The following is a 20929-nucleotide window of genomic DNA, read 5'->3' as shown; positions in this document are numbered from 1 at the left end:
TTGTTTTTCAATTCCCGGCGTATTAGTTTATTTGGGTACCCGCCGTTTTTCCCGAATCGAATTACCCGAATGAATTTTTTCCCGAATAGTATTTTGCCCGAAGTCCGAAAACCCGAAACTTATTTTCCCGACGGTTATTGTTCCCGAATTAAAAAAATTTATAAATTTAAATTTTGTTACTACTGGCGTATTTTCTATGTGATATATTTTATGCCTATATCTATACTACTATAGATACTTAAATAAACCTTAGATACCTTAGATAAAGATAGTATTTACGAAAAAGTATGGGTATTTTGCCTTTATCGCAATTTACTGTCGTTACAACGACATAATATGTATACTATAATATATACTATTACTATCTTTGCCACATGAACATTTAATTGTTTGTATTTTATCATCGCGCTCTTGTAATATTATTATGATTATTATCGTTTGTATCGAAATATAGCAAGTAAATCGTTGTAATTTTTGTAATCGTAAAGTTTCGTTATTCACGTACTATCACTTGTCGCTATACTTTCATTTTCATTTTCAGTGCGTTTTATTGTATAAGCTTATTATAATTTTATTTTACTTCACCATCATGGCTGAAATTCAAATTTTGGGTGAAACAAAATTGGTTTATGGTGGTTTTATTTACGTGCGGTCTAAATTACCAATCAACGGCAAAACATACTGGGAATGTCAAAAAGTACGCAGGAAAGAGTGCAAAGACAGAATAATCACTACTTTCAATATTTCCGAAAATAAAAATTATTTCGTCCGAGAACCAGTGTTGGACGATCATGATCATGGTCCAAATCAAGAACAGTGTTTATCAGAGATTGTTAAGCCGGTATTACACTGGATCGACACCAGTCGATCGACAATATACTACGTCGTGTCGAACATGATGTCGATTTGTAGATTTATTATTAAATACGTTCGACATTTTACGTTCGACATTTATAAAAACTAATTTATTTATTTTCCGGACCCACAGTTGAATTTCGTCCGTCGTGTAGTGTAGTTCAATTTTGTAATTAATTTATTATTTGAGTGAATATAAAATATATTTTAGTATTTTTTAAAGAAATGTCTACTGATGAAGATATTATTTTAGCAGCAGCTGCTTTTATTTTAGTTAGTGAAGACGAACCAAAAAAAAAACGCCAAGTTTGGACAAGAGCAAGTTTAGATAGAAGCAAATATAATGGAAATCGTATGCTTGCAGACTACATCCAGGATGACATAATAGGTTTTAGTCCAGGAGAAGGTATTCGTAGCACGTTTCAAAATTTTCTACGGATGACATGTACTGATTTTGAAGATATTTTAAAAATAATCGGTCCTAAAATAAAACGCCAGAACACAAATTTTCGAGTACCTATATCCATAAATGAGAGATTGGCAGTTACTCTTCGTTTCTTGGCATCGGGCGATTCGTTCATGGACCTATCTTATTTATTTAAAATATCACAACCATCCATCTCATTCATAGTACCTGAAGTGTGTGAAGCATTAATTTCATCATTGAAACATTACGTTAAGGTAAATCATAAATTATTTACATTCTGAATAGAATAATACTAAAAGTAAACAAAATGTATTATTATTTATTAGTATTATTAATTTTAGCTGTGCATAATTAATTATTACATTTTTAATAGATTATTAAAAATTTGAACAATTTACAAACAAAATTTGAACATTTTTATTTTTAGAAATTTAAAGTAGTATGTGTAGGAAATTATAAAAATTAATCATATAATAATTGAAAATAAAATGAAAACTTAGATTAAAGATATGTAATTTGGCTTGTACTTGCATCTTCATTTTGAGTACCATCTTCTAAAACCTGTTCCCAGCTTTGGTTGTACGGTTGAGATGATTGAGTTGCTGCCTGAGTATCGTGTTGTGTCAATTGTTGTGTTGTTGAATTTTCAAAACCTAAAAAATATAATTACGTAATTCATAAAATTCAAATTTATTTATATTAAACACTGATTACCTTGATAATTAACTTGCGGTTCATCATAATACCCCAATCTCTCGTTTCATACAGAAGTGATTGTATTTTGAATTTAACAGTAGAGCGAGCATAGGATGATGTAAGAGTTCTGACCTGCATTGCAACTTCATCACCGAGAAGAGTAAATTCATCTCTTGTTTCTCGATTTTGATATACATCTTCCAGAATATCAAAAGCTCTTTTCCTCATTACTTTATTTTCGGAACTATTTTTTTTTTTTTTCCCAGAATTTCTAGGCGTTTCTATCGGAGATGAGATTGCACTGCTTACTACAGGTTCTGTAGATATTGTTGAATTAAGCTCTATAGAGTTAATAGTAGATTGAGATATTTCCTTAAAAAAGTGTAAAAATAACATACAATAATAAAAAAAAGAATAAACAATTTGGGCAAGTGGATAGGTGCTGTAGGTACAATAAGTTTTTCGAAAAACTTATGCAAATATTCCAACAAAAATATAAAAATATGCCCTTAAATCAAACAAATAAAACATTAACAACTACGTTAAATCATTTTAAACTAGGTAGGTACTTTAAAATTATAATTGTACAAATGTGAAAAACTACGTTGATAATTTAATCTATAAAATTGTAATATTATTAAGACATATACATATAATAATTTACATTAATAAATACGTAATAATTTTTTTGTGTGTCTGTCATCAGTAATCTTATTTTTGTACAATAAAAATTCTTATAAAAACTATAAGCATTTAAAATTAAAATTTTGACAATATTTCTAAAACTTTCAAAATTTTTTTAATTAGTTTATAGTTAAAAATTTATAATATGTTTTTTATCCTACTGTGTTATCTAATGTCTGATAGTAAAATGATAAAATTAAATGTCAGTATATGGGTTTTTATTATTATTATTATTATTATTATTATTATTATTATTATTATTATTATTATTAAACTTATAAAATGTACTGTAGGTATGTTAACTATAATATTGAATATTTATATTGTAAATCATTTAGTGCATTGAAACAATTTAAATAATAACAAATGTATTTTTGATCTCTGGTTTTTAGACGCCTAATACTACAGATGAATGGTTGAATATAGCTCAACAATTTTTTTTGAAATGGAATGTTCCTAATTGTATTGGAGCATGGGACGGTAAACATATTTCTCTCCAAGCACCTATAAATTCCGGCACAGAATATTTTAACTGTAAGTCATTCCATAGTATCGTTTTAACTTTTAATGGCATGTGTAGATGCAAATTACAAATTTATTTGGGCTAGTGTTGGGGCTCAGGGAAGAATTTCGGATGGAGGTGTTTTCGGGGACACCAAATTCAATAACATGATGTCTAATAATTTATTAAATCTTCCTTCTGAGCATCCATTACCCGGAAGAGTAAAACCTATTCCATTTGTATTTCTGGCAGATAATGCATTTCCACTTGGAAAAAATATGATGAAGCCTTATCCTGGGCTTAACCAGAAAGGATCACCTGAAAGGATACACAATTACAGACTAAGTAGAGGGCGCCGAGTTGTTGAAAATGCATTTGGTATTCTATCTTCTGTGTTTAGAATTTTTAGAAAACCTATGTTGTTGGAACCAAAAAAAGCCGAGGCTGCTACAATGGCATGCATTTACCTACATAATCATTTAAGAAGTAGCAAGAACTCAAAACATGTATATTGTCCAAGTGTTAGTTTTGATGTCGAGGATATGGACACAGGAATTTTAAATCCAGGATCTTGGAGAAAACAGCTAGTAGAAATGTCATCATTCCAAAGTTTGCCCCAAATCCCACGAAAAACTGCTTTAGAAGTACAAGAAATCCGCGATGAATTTAAAATGTATTATGTATCAGACATAGGACGAGTTGATTGGCAAGATTTATGCAACTAATTTTTATTTATATTTTTAGTATATACCTAATTGAATTTATAATTTGTATCGTAAGTAAAATTATATTTGAATATTATAAAATATTATTTGTTTTATTTGTATTAATTATAATACAAATATTTTCATAAATATAAATTTATATATAGTATAAATATTAAAATATACTTACTAATACTGCATCAGTAGTTTCTTCTTCTGCTGTATCCCTTGTGTGCATTGGTTTATTCCTATCTTGCAGAAACTGATGCATTTGTTCATAAGCAAACCAAATGTTTTTGACAGTACTAGCACCAGCGCCAGATTTTTTGTTATTTTGATCTTTTTTTTTCTCTCTGGCATATTGACTCAGAAGATTTTTAATTTTCTTTTCACATTCTTCGACTGATATCTTCATTATATTTCCAATTTCGGTTAATCCGTCAAATCTGACCAATTTATTTTTATAATCCGAATGTTTTGGATTCCAGAGGTACTCCCTTTCTTTGTACATGTCAATAAAAAGACATGTATTTACATTATTGTTCCACTTCTCACTGCACTCAGATGTTGCCATTTTTAATTTAAAAAAATTTAAAAACTTAACAATACGTAAAATTGTCAAAACAAAAACTAGTACCTACAATACGTACGGACTGTATTGTTGCGCAATACCAACTGGCTTCAGACAATTCTTATAAAATATTATTTCCGTTTGGATATTTGTCTATTTATTTTTACGATAAACCAAAATAGCAGAGTAAATTACACACTAATATAGTTTATAATTGTAAATATAGTTAGCATTAACAGTGAAAGGCAAAGTGGAAGAACTACCTACCTAGTTCATAATGGTAAGGATTTAAATTTAGGATTACGTTATTATCAAATGTAAATATAATGTAGGTATTAATAAATATTGTGACTAGTAAGTATTAGTCGACGTAATAATAGAAATGGCATTAAACTATTAAAGCGACTCGATTTTGATTTGAATGTAAAATAATTTTAAGTATCTATGTTTAAATTTTTAAAACCAAATTGAATAGTGTTCAGAAAATTATAATTAAAAAAGTGGGCAAGTGGATGTCACTCTGTACAGTATACTTTACAAGTGGTTAATATTAACAGTTGCTGTAATGGATGGTATTAAATTTGAATTCAATGATTTAATATTGTACGAGTATACGAAAAAAAATTCTGAGTGGAGACGATTTATCAGTGTAGGATAAAAAATAAATTCCAAATTAATAAAATCAGATTCATTATATACCTGACACATTCAGTCATACATAGTAAGTATATACAATTTATTAGTAGTTATTCTATTTGCATAGTTATTTATAAGTATTATAAGTCATAAGCGAAACTATTAATATTAGAATATAAAGTAGGTAGGTATGCTCTAGGGTCAAAATCTAAAATTAAATGATACATTTCAAAAGGTACTATTTTCCAAAAAATCAATAAACCATCAACAGCTTTTTATAAAGCCCGATCACATTGTAGCTGGACACAATTTATTATTTACTAACGGCGTATCCAAAGTGGGGGGAGGACAAACCAAATTTAAAATTGGGGCAAAAATTCAAAAACACACTTGGATGCCCCCTGTTAGAAATTCTAGCCACGGAAATTTTTTATTTACCAATAATAAATAACAGTTATAATACCTAAATAATAATTTTACCACCTACGCAATTCGCTACCGTGCGGTTGTCGATTCAGTTTCCTTTGATGTTTACCGACTTTTTGTCGATCAGGAGTTTTGTCGATCGACAAGTCAAATCGACATGAAAGTCGAACGTAATTCGGTAGCAGATTTCGAATCAACGTGTCGATCGACTGGTGTCGATCCAGTGTAATACCGGCTTTAGATATTCTGTGAAGCGGAAGGCTGAGGACCAATCACAACTACCACCGGCTCAAATACTACGCACAGAGATGGCTGGACTATCTGATGGCGTTCTTAGTCAACTACCTAACCGTGATAACTTAAAGAAGTCAATGCGTCAAGTCCGGAGGTATTTATTTTTTTCTATTTTTTATGAATCTATTCTAATTTTATATATTTTACATATAAGGAAAAATTTGCCGCCTAATCCGAAAACTTTAGTCTTGATTTGAATTTATATCATTACTTATTTATTTATTTATTTAGATATTTAGCAACTGGCACGCATTTATCATCTCTGCATTTTGAATTTCTGGCAGGAGTGTATACTATAGCCATGATTGTACGGGAAACTTGTGAAGTTTTATGGGAAGTATTACAACCTAAGGAAATGGCAGAACCAACAACAGACGACTGGAAAGAGGTTGCAAAAGGTTTTTTTGAAAAAACGCAATTTCCAAATACTGTTGGCGCCGTAAGTTTATCGGTTTGACAATAAATTATATTTTTAATATTGTCGATAAAATAATAATAGTAATAATGTCAAATATAAGTGGACTTAACGATTATAACTACAATTAAGTAACAATATCAACTTAATAGAGGGATGTAGGCAATGATTTTTTTAAGGAATGTTCTGCACTGGGTGACAAAAATATATTTATTTAAAATAAATAGTAAATTCTATAGTATGATAGAAATATTTCATGCTTGCCCCCTCTTCATAATTGAAAAATAAATCTAATGCTAGGATTAAATGGTAATAAAATAATAAACATAAAAATCGGGAACTCGTTCTGCTGTGCAGTAGAGGTTGAGTGGACCTCGGTCGTTAAGTAGGTTACAATAATGGATGTGTTAAATTTGAATGCTAGGTATAATCGTATGTAAAAAACCATTTTGAACTGAGACGATTTGTAAGTCTAGGATATTTTATTAATTTATTTCAAATCTAAAATCATTTGATAGTAAATCGTTATTTTACGGGTGAATTTTAGAAAAATGATAAATTTTTTACTGTTAAAAAATTAAAAATTTAGATGCTCGAACAAATTTTTTAACAGTCTTACGCTTGATTTTTAATATTTGTATAAATAATTAAACAAATAAGTAAAAAAAAAATTGTTCAACTGTTGTTTTACTGTTACAAAAAAAAATGTAATCCTAGCTGTGGCTGTTTAAGTCTTATAAGATATGTTGTATTTAAAATAAATATTTATATTTTAACTTCAACAATTTTGATTACAGGTGGATGGTAAACATATACGACTTTAGTACCCTAAAAATAGTGGATTATTATATTAAAATTATAAACATTTTTTTTCATTAATTCTGATGGCTATTTGCGATTCTAACTACTGCTTTAGAGTAATTGATGTGGGTTCTTACGGGAAGGAGAGTGACTGCAATGTCTTCAAAACATCTGCTTTTGGCAAAAAAATTTACATGAACAGAACAAACTTTCCTGCTAATCAATGCTTACCAAATGACAATCTTGGTATACCACTACCATTTGTGTTAATGGCTGATGAAGGATTTGCTCTGCATAAGAATTTATTAAGGCCATTTCCAGGAAGAAGTTTAAATGACCAGAGAAGAATATTTAATTACCGATTATTTAGGGCCCGTCAGTATATTGAATGTTCTTTTGGTATTATGTCAAAAAAGTGGAGGGTTTTCCAGACCAGCATGCTTGTAGAACCAGAAACTGCGGTTAATATTACAAGAGCCTGCTGTAGTGTACTTCATAATTTTATGCGACGGTGTGATGGGTTTAACTCTGAAGACACCCAAAGTTCCATGGAAAGCATAACTGAAAGAAGAGGAGTGGGAAACTCTTCAACCAATGCAAAATATGTCAGAGAGTACTTTGTGCAACATGTTAATTATACAAACCATGCGCTTGACTGGCAAAACAATGTCATTTGTCAGTAGCTTTTTATATAGGTACCTACATTGTATGTTTATTATGATATGCATATAGGTAAATGTTTGTTATTTGTATTATTACAATTTGAATATGTATTATATGTATATTGTACTATTATTTGTATCTTAAGTATTATACCTATCTTACTCACTGATGAACAATATCCATAAAGCAATAAGTACCGAGAAGCATTGATAAAAGCTGTCTGGTACAGTGGTTCAAATAGTGGAATTTTTCAGGGGAGGCTCAAAAAAGTGTAAAGTATTTTACCTTACAATAAGTACATACATCACATGCATCAAAAATCAAAATATGTAAGGAAGATCCAAAACGTAAATCTACCTGTCAATGGCAGTGCTAGATGTTTTTTATTGGCGGGGGTGAGGGGCAATACCGGGGCAAATTTTTTTCTAGTGGTGCATTTATATACGACTACTTGATCACACCTTAAGTTGTTATACCATATTTTCAGAAAATATTGCTTCAAATGTTTTGGGTATAATTGCTGTATTTCTAAATAAATAATCAAAAATGTAATTCCTATAAAACTTCAAATTTCCTAATAATAGATAACTTTTTATTTTTTAATGTATGAGATTTTAGAAAGAGTGCAGTATAATAATTTATTTTATCATTATAGTTGAATTAAATGCACAAGTACCATATTTCTAAATATCAACATAAGATTAAAATTATCAACATTAAATTATAGGGTGGGCAATGGAGGAGCAAAATCAATTTTGGGGGAAACTTGCCCACCCTTGTCCCATCGTAGCGCTGCCCCTGCTAGAAGTAAAATATATATGATTATTTCTAATATGATTTCAACCATTTTTAAAATTAAAATTTATGTATTTTACACAAGAGACATAAATCAGAAAGAGATCAATATATTTTTCCTAATTCGAATTTTCAGTTCGATAAATCAAATAAGTTTGTCCAATATCTTCAAAATATTCATAGATACATTGTATAATTTTGTCTTTATTTTGGTTTTTTTTTTGTGATTTTTGAATGGAAAGTTCTACACTATATTTACGCACAGAATACCACATATTTTCGATAGAAAAATAAAAAACAAAGAATATGACAATATTGTTGCAGATGATTACTGGCGAGTTTTTTGATGATATAAATATATATTATATACACTTACCTATATTCCAAATACTTTCCTCGTTCTGCACATCTATTATAAATGCCTCGTTGTCAAACATTATACTGTAGTTGAATATGAGATATATAAATATTAAATTGAATACCAAATGACGAGTTCTGGTCATAACAATATCAACTTTATGAATGAATAAAAATTGGGAAAAACGCGCCTATGGAGCGTTAAAATCGTTTCGTGTGAATATAAACATTTGAAATGCACGGTTTAATTTTAGTGTTTGATCGCAACCGAACGCGTTAAAATTAAACATGTGTGATTTATCGCGTACGCTCGTAACCGAACGCGTCTGTTATTCCCTGTTTGAATATCAACATCAAAAATACACGTGAACTATTTCGGGCGATTATTTGCCACGATTCGAAAATTGCGAACGCGCGCGTTCGAATCGCTCCGTGTGTAACCAGCTTAACAATCACCAAAAAAAAAAAAACTTTCTTATAAATTAACAGCCCTGGTAATAACATACTATGTAATAATAATTAATATAAACATATTTTTTATAATTATTTAAGTTGAATTGATGAGGATAACAATGAATATGGTGACACTGATGTTTAGGCTAACAACCAATACTCAATTGAAAATCAAATATTAAATTATGACTTCCAAGAACATTGATTTCTACAGGACTTGGAATGACTTTTTGTATTAGGTGTTCAGCTCATGCAATTCAACTTTGTGTCTTTGATGGTTTAAAAACCACTAATCTAAAAGTAATTTTAGAAAAAACTCGCAAACTAACAATCTAATTTAGTAGTTTTCATTAAAATATTTTTATTTAAAAATTGTTTTTAATAATTGCCAATTTATGTGAATAGCCTAGACAATTTGACATAATTATAAATTTACTATTTACATCAAGTTTAAAATAATCATACACATAGTTATGTACCTATAGGTATTTATTAAGTACTAATTGTTTTTATATTATGATATTTTTTCGGTTGTTAAAAAGTGAGAACCCCCACTGTATCAACAATGCTAAAAAAGCAATTTAAATAAAGCCAATTTAGCTTGTGATACAAGGTGGAACTCAATATATTATGATATGCAGGGATGGACAGTAATCAGTTACGATTCATGAACACTTCCCCGTCTGCCAATTCCTCGTCATGCGTTTCCCCGTAACCACTTCCTCGTAAGATATTTCCCCGTCCAATACGTTTCCCCGTACGACATATCCCCGTCTATTATAAGTATACTCATAAATATAAAATATAAGTAATAAAAAAACAAAAAATTACCATAAAATATTTTAATATTGTAGTACTAAATTATGAGCGATTCCAATTATTAAGTACTCATTTGGATCACGTTCATCATTATGTAGACACAATATTTTCTATACGTTTACATTTCGCTATTTTATTGTTATATGTTTTCGACTAATATTTTTCATTATCGGTGTAAAATCCAAATGATTCGTCAATAAACTAATATTTTTTTTTTTTTTTTTTTTTTTTTTGTTATAAATCCGTAGATTTGTTTGTTGCAGCTCTCCATGCTTCTCTATCGTAGCACAATTCCTTCAGGTCTTTGTAACTTCCCTTATTCGTATCCTGCATTATCTGTGTCATGTATTCTGTTCTTGGTCTTCCTCTTGCAATGTGTCCTTCAACATCTCCTTCAATTATTTTCTTTAGTAAACTCTCATGCCTTAAAATGTGTCCTATCATCTTGCCTCTTCTTGATTGAATACTTTTCCATATTTGTCGTTGTTCCTTTATTTTGTCTAGTACTTCTTTATTCGTTACCTTCTCAGTCCATGGTATTTTGAGCATTTTCCTGTAGCACCACATCTCAAAGGCTTCTAGCCTATTTTTTTCCGTTGAGTTTATTGTCCAGGTTTCGGATCCAAAGAGTGCTACGCTCCAAATATAACTTTTTAGGAATTTCTTCCTTATTTCCAGGCTAACACTATTGGTAGTTAATATGTGGCTTTTGTCTTGAAATGCTCTTTTCGCCTGTGCTATCCTACAGATTATATTTGTTTTGCTGCGACCATCCTCTGTTATATTGCTTCCTAGATATGTGAATTGTTGCACTTGCTTTATTTGTTCATTTCCGATATTTATGTTGAGTCGAACCGGATTAGTTTTACTGCAAACCATAACTTTTGTTTTCTTTTTGTTCAGCTTCATTCCATACTTATTTCTTAGTATTCTATCTATTGTTACTAGGGTATTTTGTAGGTCGTCTTCTCTTTCCGCACAGAAAGCTATGTCATCCGCAAATCTTAAGGCAGTCACCATTGTTCCTCCTATTCGCACTCCTTTCTGTATTTCTTCTCTCAGTTCTTTCATTGCCTCTTCAATGTACAAGTTGAATAGCATTGGTGACAAAATACAACCCTGTCTTACACCTTTTTTTATTTTTGCTTCTTGCTCTTTCCCATCTATCTGTATTATTACTGTTTGGCTTTTGTACATATTATAGATAAATCTTCTATCGTTATATTTAATTCCTATTCTTTTCAATATTTTAAATAATTCCTTCCATTGTACATTATCAAAAGCCTTCTCCAGGTCTACAAAAGCAATGAAGGTTTCTTTGTTTCGTCTAATCTGTTTTTCTATCATTATCCTTAGCGCTAAGGTCGCCTCTCTGGTTCCTATATTTCGCCTAAAACCAAATTGATCTTCTCCTAGGTTTGCATCTATTGCTTTTTCTATTCTATTCTTTATTACCCTTGTTATTATTTTTGAAGCATGCGTGTTGAGGTTTAAAGTCCTATATTCCTCACAATTCATTGTCCCCTTTTTCTTGGGAATTGTTACTATAATGCCTTTCCTGAAATCATCAATTATTTCCCCGTTTAAGTACATTTCATTACATATATTTCCAAGTTCTTTATTTATTTCTTCACCGGCACACTTTATTAGTTCTGCTGGGATTTTATCTATACCGCATGCTTTGTTGTTTTTAAGATTTTCTATAGCAAAATCAATTTCTGATTGGAGGATATAGTCTCCTTTGTCTTCATCTTCTACACAGTTCTCTTCTTCTAGGACATTTCCACTAAATTGGTTTGCATACAATTCTTCTAGGTATTCTTTCCATCTGTTTACCTTTTGTTCGGCTGTTATAAGTATCTCACCCGTTTTACTTTTCAGGGCATTTCTATTCATCCTTCTTGTGCAGAAAAGTTTTTTCACTATTTCGAAAGCTAGATCACTTCTTCCCCTTTTTAGGTACTCTTCCACTTCAGTACATTGGTTATCTAACCATTTTTCTTTGGCTTCCTTTGCTTTTCTTTGTATTATATTTCTGATGTGTTTGTAGTTCTGTTGACTGTCTATGTTGTTTTGGTTTTTGTACTTTCTTCTTTCGTTTATTAGTTCTATAATTTCTTCCGTAATCCAGGGTTTCCTTGCTTCTTTTTCCCGTGATCCCAAAACTTCCTCAGCCTTATTTTTTAGTATTTGTTTAATATTCTTCCATTTTTCTTCTACTGTGTTATTATCTGGTGTGACTGTCATTAGAGTGTCACTACATTTCTTACTATATGTCACTTTTATTTCATCGTTTTTTAATTTCTGTAGGTTCCATCTCTTAATATTATTTTTCTTTTTAATGTTTTTGTATTTTAGTTCTGATTCCATGATTAAGAGATTATGGTCACTATTTATATCTGCTCCGGGATATGCTTTACATTGTTTGATTTGGTTTCTAAATCTTTGTTTTGTCATAATGTAATCAATTTGGTACCTCGCTATATCTCCAGGAGCTTTCCATGTGTACCTTCTTCGTTTATGGTTCTTGAACAGGGTGTTTGATAGCACAAGCTCGTGTTGCGTACAAAATTGTACGAGTCTCTCGCCTCTATCATTTCTTTTCCCTAGTCCATAATTTCCTACTATATATCCGTCATTCTGTTCTCCTACTGATGCATTCCAATCTCCTAGGATAATGACGTTTTCTCCAGCTTTTGTCATCTTTAGAACTTCATCTATTTTGTCATACACTTCTTCGACTTCATCGTCATCATGCGTTGTTGTTGGCATATATACTTGGATAATCGTTGTTATTGTTGGATAGGAGTTAATTTTTACCACGATGATTCTGTCAGTACATTGATAATTGCTCATAAGGTTTTTACCACATTGTTTATTCATCAGGAAGCCTACTCCTGTGTATCTATCGCTTGAACCTGTGTGAACAAATCTATATTCATCGCTCCAAAAATCACCACATTCGGGCCATCTTATTTCACTTACTCCAAGTATGTCAATATTCAATCTTTTCATTTCCAGCTTAAGATTTTCAAATTTTCCACATCTTCCAAGAGATCTTACATTCCAGGTACCAATTCTTTTATACCTCCACTTTGCATCTCTCAAAGTAGTCTCCACCCGGACATCCGAATGGGAGACTAATTTACGTCCGGAATTTTTTACGTTGAGTTGGCATTTCATTCTGCAAATACTAGGGATGTTAATGTGGTGGTTTCCCGTTTCCTTCCACATCGCAGTACTGTAGTCGTGGAGATGTCTTCTATCATCGCCTACAGCTATTTGGTATGCAGCTGTACTAGCCCTTTTGGCCTCCACCTGCATCCAATACTGGATAAGCTGTTGCCCTCATCCAGTCCCTTTTAACCGCCTCTTACGGTTAGCAGGGAATACTCTGGGTCTATTCTTTCCCGGAACCCAGACGGGTCAAATAAACAATCTAAATTTGATAAATTAATGTCTCGACAGTTTTTTGTAGACAATGAAGAGTTATTAATCCACTTAATTGATTATTTTGAAGAGACTTAGATTGGGAGACCAACTCGAAGAAATATACGGCGACCTCCAATATTTGATTTGAAATTGTGGAACCAATATGATGCTACATAAGCAGGTTTACCAAAAACAAACAATAATATTGAAGGTTGGCATAGAGCATTCTCGTCTTTTTTAGCTGCGGCTCATCCTACTATATGGCCACTTATTGAGGTTCTTAAAAAAGAACAACATTTAACTGTAGTAAAAATTAATCAATTTTTTGCTGGACAGGAACCTTCAGCAAAAAAGAAAAAATATGGAGATATCGCTAGGCGTATAAAAAATATTACATATGATGAAGGTGATCTAGATGAGTACTTAATTGGAATCGCTCATAATTTAGAACTACAACATTAAAATATTTTATGATATTTTTTTTGTATTTTTATTACTTATATTTAATTAATTATATTACACATATTATTATATTTATACGATCTCGGTATAGTTTGAATATTTCAGAAATAAATACAATATCTTACGGGGAAGTGGATACGGGGAAACGTGTGACGAGGAAGTGACCAGATACCATCAGTTACATGTATCAAAGTTACGTAACCCGGTTACTTTTGTAACTTGTAACTTGTAACAAGTTCCTCATTTACAATTTACCTTGTAACTTGTAACTAGTTACTCATTTTCCTGTAATTTGATATTAAAGTTACATTGCAGACAGGTCTATTTCAATGCCCCCCCCCCCCCACTTTCAAAATTTGAACTTCTGACTACGCCAAACGTTTGTGCATTGTTTGTGCAGAAATGTGCACCAAAACCCATCGTTCGTGCACAAAAACTTAAAGCTCTATCCCAAAAACAAAATGGGTGGGCCATTGAAACGGTAGCCCCCCCCCACTTTCATAATTTGAACCTCTAGCAACGCCAAACGTTTGTGCAGAAATGTGCACCAGGTCCCGACGTTTGTGCACAAAAACTCCCCGCGCTATACCAAAAACAAAATGGGGGGGGGGCATTGAAACGGGACTCTCCCTTTTTTTTAAATTGAAATATTTTTAAAATTAATATAATATTTCGTTCAGGTAATAGGTTTAATAGGATTTTAATTTTGTCACATGAACGCCTAGAAATAGTAGTCACCAACATAATATATATTTTAAATATCATTTTTTTTTTTTTTTTTAAGTAATATTAGTGAGACATATTCCGCAAAAAGATAACACAACTCAATATGTAAACATAATTATCTGTTGTGTTCAGATAACAATTAATATATAAAATTCAAACATAATCCCAGCACTCTCACTAGAACAGTCAGGGTGTTTATTTTTGATCTGATAATTTAATATTAGATTCCTATGAATTTTTATGCTTGATTTTACAAATTATAATTAAAAAATGGTTTTGTTTTTGCGTAATTTGCGAATATTTAACATTTTTTTGCTATTCAACCAATTGACATACGACCTAACATCATTGAGGTAATAAATAATTACGATCCCGGATGTGCTTTCCATCAATAAGTGTTTTGAAAATTAAAACTGAAACCCATTCGGGTTTTAATAGGGCACTTACAAGGTAAAATATAGATAATAATTTATACACTTCCATCTATTTAGATATAATATGGTTATACATTATTTCACACTTGATATTATAGACTATATATTATAGTACCTATGTAAAATAAACATAATTACATGTATATAAAATTTTAAAATGACAACTTTTTTTACTCAAAAATAAAATTCTAATACTTATAAGCTTTATAATAATACATTTTATGGTACTAATTAGTATTTATGCACATAATATATAATAATAATATAACAATTACTGTTCAGATAACAAAATAATAACAATGGACATATAAAAAACCTTGTCATTGTATAAATGTTGCAATATAACAAACTATAGTACAAACATAATAATAAAAAATAAAAATCATAATATATCTATAACTGAAAAAAATTAAATAGAACAACTTAACAAACTTCTTAAAAAGTCTTACTCGTAAATATTATTTCTATAAGTTTACTATCTATACGTCAATACATAATATAATAATATTGATATAGCTATGATAACTCTTTAATACTTTTCACTGTTCAGATATAAATAAATAAAATGTAAATATAACTTCTTGAAATCTATGCCTATGACTCAAAGAAAAAAACATATAAAAAATTATTTAGAGTATAATATAATTTGCAAATTGACTTAGGTGTTTTCATTAACGGAGTGAACTTTTTCTTTTATACCGTCATATATTTGCCATGAATTGATGGGGGTTTCTAAATGTGTACCTAAGCATGATAATGACCAATTGTTTCATATGATGTAGTCGATTGTTGGATGTCCGGTGTTGTTCCCAATCCTCTCAAGTAATATTGAGACTGTGGTGTGGAAATAGATTTTGGAATATGATTGAGAAGGATACGTGTGTCCGTAAATTGTGCATTTGTTGTATTATTTAAATTAATCAAATTGAAAAATACGTGTTTTCCGAGAACTACAGTTACCTCAATTATACCATTACACATTTGACAATTAATTTTAGAGTTGTATAGTTGATTTATTTCTTCATTTAATAAAAGATTAAGTTGTCTTTTAGTTGGCATTTTTTCTGTAACACAAATAGTTAAAAACGGTTTCTTATCAAATCGTTTGAATTTGCACAAATTGCAATTTTTCTCTATTTGTACACTTTCATAATTTTTTAATAACATGCTTAACATGCTATCAATTGATTGTTCGACAGATAAATATGTTATACCATTCAATATTAGCTCTCCCGAGAACAAATTACTTAAAATCGTAACCCGTTTTCTATATGTTTGCACTGTTACATCATCACGAAGAAAACAAAATATTAATTCCCACAGTGTACTTTCCTCTTTTTTTTCCGTTACATATTTTATATAAGCAGTGGTATCGCTCATATTCTGAGTCATCATCGTCTGTCAAATTAACTTTCGCAGAGCTGACTGTTATTGATTACTGAATATTGATCTACGGTACCAGTTGCAATCCTCTTACGTAAAAAATCTATACCTTGTGTAGCGTAAGTATTTTGTCCGTTGCTTAAAGTACCATCTGTTTTACTATAAATTAGCCAAAATAAATTCTTAAGTATGTTTTGGACGTCATAAAAATCTTCACATAATATAATTTGACCAATCGCTCGTACAATGAAATCTTTTATTCTTATATTCTTACTCTAGGAAATGTTGACCAATTTGTAACAAGCTTTATTATATGAGCAACATCATTTGTTGTGGTACAACATTGTGGTAAATCTAAATAATTTTTACATAGACAATTAGAACATCCCAATCGACAGGTTGCTCGTTCACCTCAGCTTGCCTTTGCTGGTGGGTGGGGAATAGTGTGCTGACGACTGTTTTCAGCATTTCCGGTTCCATGGTGGCTGTTGCGGGGGGACCTCTGAGCTTCCGCATTACCATCTTATAGGGCTTCCCGAATGGGTCCTGGTCGACGGAGGCGATGAGCTCGCTCCAACAGGCTTTTTTGCTACGGGATATCGCGTGCTTTAGCCGTCTTTTGGCCACGACAAAATCAGATTTGGTTCTTTCCAGTTCGGAGGTGGCACGATCGTTATCGAAGTCCGCGTTAGCACGTTGTGTGAGGCGGGCAACCCGGGCCACCATCCTCACCTTCTTGAGCTTAGCCCTTGCGCACTCGGCTCTAAGGTTGCTGATTTCTGTGTTCCACCAGTGGACAGGCGGCTTCCCTGGTTTCGGGGCGCGACGCTTTGGTAGGGAAAAGTCACATGCCGAGGTTATCCGAGATCGTAGGGTTGACGCTCCTGACTCAGCATCACATGAGTCGGGCTGGGGCCCTCCATCAAGCCATTCCGCAAGCAGTAGGCCGATGTGCATTGCTTCAATGTCTATTCCGCCTGAGGTGTTCAAACCACGGGGGACGTCAGTGGTGGGCAATGACTGGTGTACTAGGTTTTCGGAGATCGTAAACCGAATATAATGATGGTCGCTGTTGTTGAAGACCTGGTCCATGACTCTCCAGTTGCTGGTGCGCCCAGCTAAGGATTCTGACGTGAGTGTTAGGTCGATAATGGAGCCGGCACCCCTGGAGAAGGTGGGAGTGGAGCCAGAGTTAATGATGATCAGGTCCAAAGACTCGAGCATCAGTCCCAGCTCATCCCCTCTCCCGTTGCTCATCCAATCTCCCCAGGCCGCGGATCTGGCGTTGAAATCGCCGGTGACCAGAATAGGTGCGCCTCGGCTGATGGTTCTGATGCTGTTTTCAAGCCGTTGGAGGAAAAGAGTAAAGCCAGCGTGGGGTTGGTTGGGGGACGCATAGCAACTATAAACCTGTACCCCGTTGATACGAGCGGATACAAATTCTGGGTCAGCTATCACGTTGGCTATGGATACTCTGTCACTCGCAATATAAATGGCCGCCTTGTTCAGACCGGAACTTGCAAGCCAGGCATTGGAGCTAGTATCGACTCTATACGAGTCGCTCAGGAGTGCAATATCTATCTTCTCCTCCGCCATATACTGGAGGACTAGATCTTGCGCCACGCTGCAGTGATTAAGATTGCACTGGATAAAGGTTGTCTGCATGTGGCGAGACCCTGCGCTAGTATGGAGGATCGTCATGGGAGGACACATGACGCAACTGCCGGCGCTTCGGCCGAGGACTGCTTCTCCGTCGGCTGTTTCGCCGCGTGTTGCGGACGTTGCTGCTGCTTGGGCTGCCTGCGGGAACGGGGTTGCAAGAGGTTTGCGCATTCTTTCGCCGCGTAACCTAACCTAACCTTTTTTTTTTTTTTTTTTTGGAATGTGCTCACCATAACCTCTTGGGGGGAACTTTGCCTCTCGGTAATCCTACCCCCAAGTGGTCGAAAGCCGTTTATTTAAGAAAAGAACAGGCTACACGACTCGGTGGACAGTGGTGGGCCAATCTCCCACTCACTGGTCCTCACAATGCGTTATTTACAATACGGAGGGGCTCTATCCCCTGAAATTGCCCTTCAGGCCACAACAAAATAGCTAAGCTAAATTTAATTTATTCTATTCATTGCCGGATCCCGCTGACGTTGTTGTTCCTCTTCCTCTCTTGTTTTCAGAACATTGACTACAAATCCGCTCACAGCATCCCATTTCTCCTGGCTTTCCAGCATTGTCTTCACCACCGTTTCAGGAGAGAATTCCGCGTCCGTTGTCACCTCCAGTTCTCTGCGTAACCTCCACCAGCGATCACATAAGAATATCGCATGCTCGGCATCATCCACTGGAGCCATGCAGTCATGACATACTGGCACATCGCGCCTCTTGAACCTCCACAAGTATTCTCCAAACCCCCCATGCCCGGTCAGGAACTGCGTGATATGGTAGTTCACTGCCCCAGACGACCTTGACACCCATGGTCGCAAGTCTGGAATTAATCTCTTAGTCCATTATCCTGTAGCAGAGTTCCACCACTCGCTCTGCCATTTATTCCTTGAATCTTCTCTCAGTTCTTTTTTGTTTGGAGGAGCTGAGCCAGTCTTTTTTGCCGCGTGTATTGCGCATCTTTCAGCCACCATTAAATGTAGGGGTAGCATCCCTGCCACTACCAATATGGCGTTTGTTGACACCGTCCTGTACGCATACGCTATTCGAATAGCCATTTTCCTTTGCGGGCCCAGTAACGTTCTTGTTACTGTTTGGGTAACTGTTTGGGTTTTTAATTTTTTTTTATTAATACGTTCTTACAATCGGTCTACGTCCCACCAACTTTTTTGTTACGAGCTTGTAGGGTAAGCCCCATGGATCAACCTCCACCTGGTTGCACAATTCCCGCCAGCTCTTCTCCTTGCTTTGCTTGATTGCCACTCTTAGTCTTTTCTTATGTTCCCTATATTCGTCCAGTTGCTTCTGGCAATCTTCTCGTCGGAGTCTAGCCCTGCGTAGCATTCTCCTTGTTTTCATACATGTTTTCCTGAGGTTGGAAATTTCCGGCGTCCACCAATAACACGGCTTTTTTCCCCACTTGTAGGACAGCTTGGGCATGGAGCTGTTGCACGCGTCTACCAGTATCGCGGAGCAGCACGCAGCCATGTCTGCTGCGCGGTCCATCTGTGGAACATTGGTTTCCTTGAGAAAGCTGTTTAGCTTAGCCAAGTCTAGTTTCTTCCATGCCCAGCCGTTTCTGTCAATAACTGGTCTTCTTTCAGGCGTTTTTAGTTGAAAGAAAACATACAGGTGATCGCTCATTGATTCAATGTCCAGGACTTCCCATCTACTGAGAACTCTGGTGATACCCCTTGTCGCAAACGTTAGGTCAATAAATGACTCGGAACGCGGGAAGGTTGGTACTTGTCCGTCATTTGCTGGGATAAGCCCTAGGGACTCAGCCATCTCTAACAGTGCTTCACCTCTTGGATCCATTCTCTTTGAACCCCAATCCTGCGCGTGCGCATTGAAGTCACCCGAGAGTATGATCTCTCGGCTTGCCACTCTGACGCTGTGTTCCAGTTTGTTCAGGAAGTCAATAAATTCCTCGAATCGGCAATTTGGTGAGATGTAGCAGCTATACACCCTGTAGGTTTCCAGGTCCATCCATGCGAACCCCACATCAGTTCCTGTCCTCAGTATTTGTACATGTTGTTGGGAGTATAGGGCGCATTTCCCATCTGTACTGCCTACCCACCCAGGTTGGTCTGGCACCTTGTTCGGTTCACTTATGCACAGTATGTCTGCTTCCAGCTCCTTCATAGTGTTTAACGCTAGCGCCTGAGCCTCCATGCTCCTGTTCGTATTAATCTGTAGAAAGGCAGCCATGTCAATCCGACAACGCTGTTTTCGTCTTCAATTGTGATTCCTCCATCAGGATCTTCCCGAAAGAAGCCGCCTCCAGTGCGTCCTTTTTGCAGTTGTTTGCGAAGTGCCCAACGTCGCCGCAACGCCTGCAGCATTTGGTCCTGTCTACTCCCTTGCATTCGTTGGACTCGTGATCGAATGCCAGGCATCTGTAGCACCTTGTTCTCTTCTTCTCTACCAGGCGTACACGACAGTTCACCACGCTTATTTTAATTCGACCATCTGCAATAATCGCCTGGGCGTTTGCCGTTGGCAGAAGGACGAGAGCCGTTTGTGATCCTCCGAATGCGATCCTTAGGCTTACAATTTTGATCAAGTCTTCTGGGATTGGCATCACGTGGTGTATTGAGTCTTTTACGTCATCTCGATCAGACCACGCATCAATATCCCTTATCTCCACCATGGTGCGCTGTTGTAGCACCCTTATCGTAGCATCACCGCCGGCAGCTCTGGATGCCTCATCTTTGACTATGTCCACCGTTGCTTGG

At 34.4% G+C, this 20929-nt stretch overlaps 4 protein-coding genes and 1 pseudogene across 4 annotated transcripts; 2 read left to right on the top strand and 3 right to left on the bottom strand.

Moving 5' to 3' along the window:
• Positions 1 to 556: 556 nt before the first annotated feature.
• On the top strand, positions 557 to 5992 carry LOC149062117 (uncharacterized). The gene is made up of 3 exons (XM_089215219.1): positions 557 to 837; positions 5743 to 5889; positions 5950 to 5992. The coding sequence occupies exons 1-3, from the start codon at positions 590 to 592 to the stop codon at positions 5990 to 5992; spliced, it is 438 nt and encodes a 145-aa protein (XP_089071345.1). The 5' UTR covers positions 557 to 589.
• A 158-nt stretch (positions 5993 to 6150) lies between these two features.
• Positions 6151 to 7694, top strand: LOC107169817 (uncharacterized; annotated as a pseudogene).
• Positions 7695 to 10332: 2638 nt separating this feature from the next.
• Positions 10333 to 13422, bottom strand: LOC149062116 (uncharacterized). The gene has a single exon (XM_089215218.1). It carries the CDS (start codon positions 13420 to 13422, stop codon positions 10333 to 10335), a length of 3090 nt encoding a protein of 1029 aa, XP_089071344.1.
• A 3467-nt stretch (positions 13423 to 16889) lies between these two features.
• Positions 16890 to 18368, bottom strand: LOC107169818 (uncharacterized). Its single transcript, XM_015519702.2, has one exon. The coding sequence runs from the start codon at positions 18366 to 18368 to the stop codon at positions 16890 to 16892; it is 1479 nt and encodes a 492-aa protein (XP_015375188.2).
• Positions 18369 to 19319: 951 nt separating this feature from the next.
• LOC149062115 (uncharacterized) lies at positions 19320 to 20402 on the bottom strand. Its single transcript, XM_089215217.1, has one exon. The coding sequence runs from the start codon at positions 20400 to 20402 to the stop codon at positions 19320 to 19322; it is 1083 nt and encodes a 360-aa protein (XP_089071343.1).
• Positions 20403 to 20929: the final 527 nt, after the last annotated feature.

This window comes from Diuraphis noxia, unplaced genomic scaffold, assembly GCF_037042655.1.
Source record: "Diuraphis noxia isolate RWA-SAM2 unplaced genomic scaffold, SU_Dnox_SAM2 contig0001, whole genome shotgun sequence".
In the NCBI taxonomy this organism is placed as follows: Eukaryota; Metazoa; Arthropoda; class Insecta; order Hemiptera; family Aphididae; genus Diuraphis; species Diuraphis noxia.
This window is presented reverse-complemented; position numbering and strand designations above follow the sequence as displayed.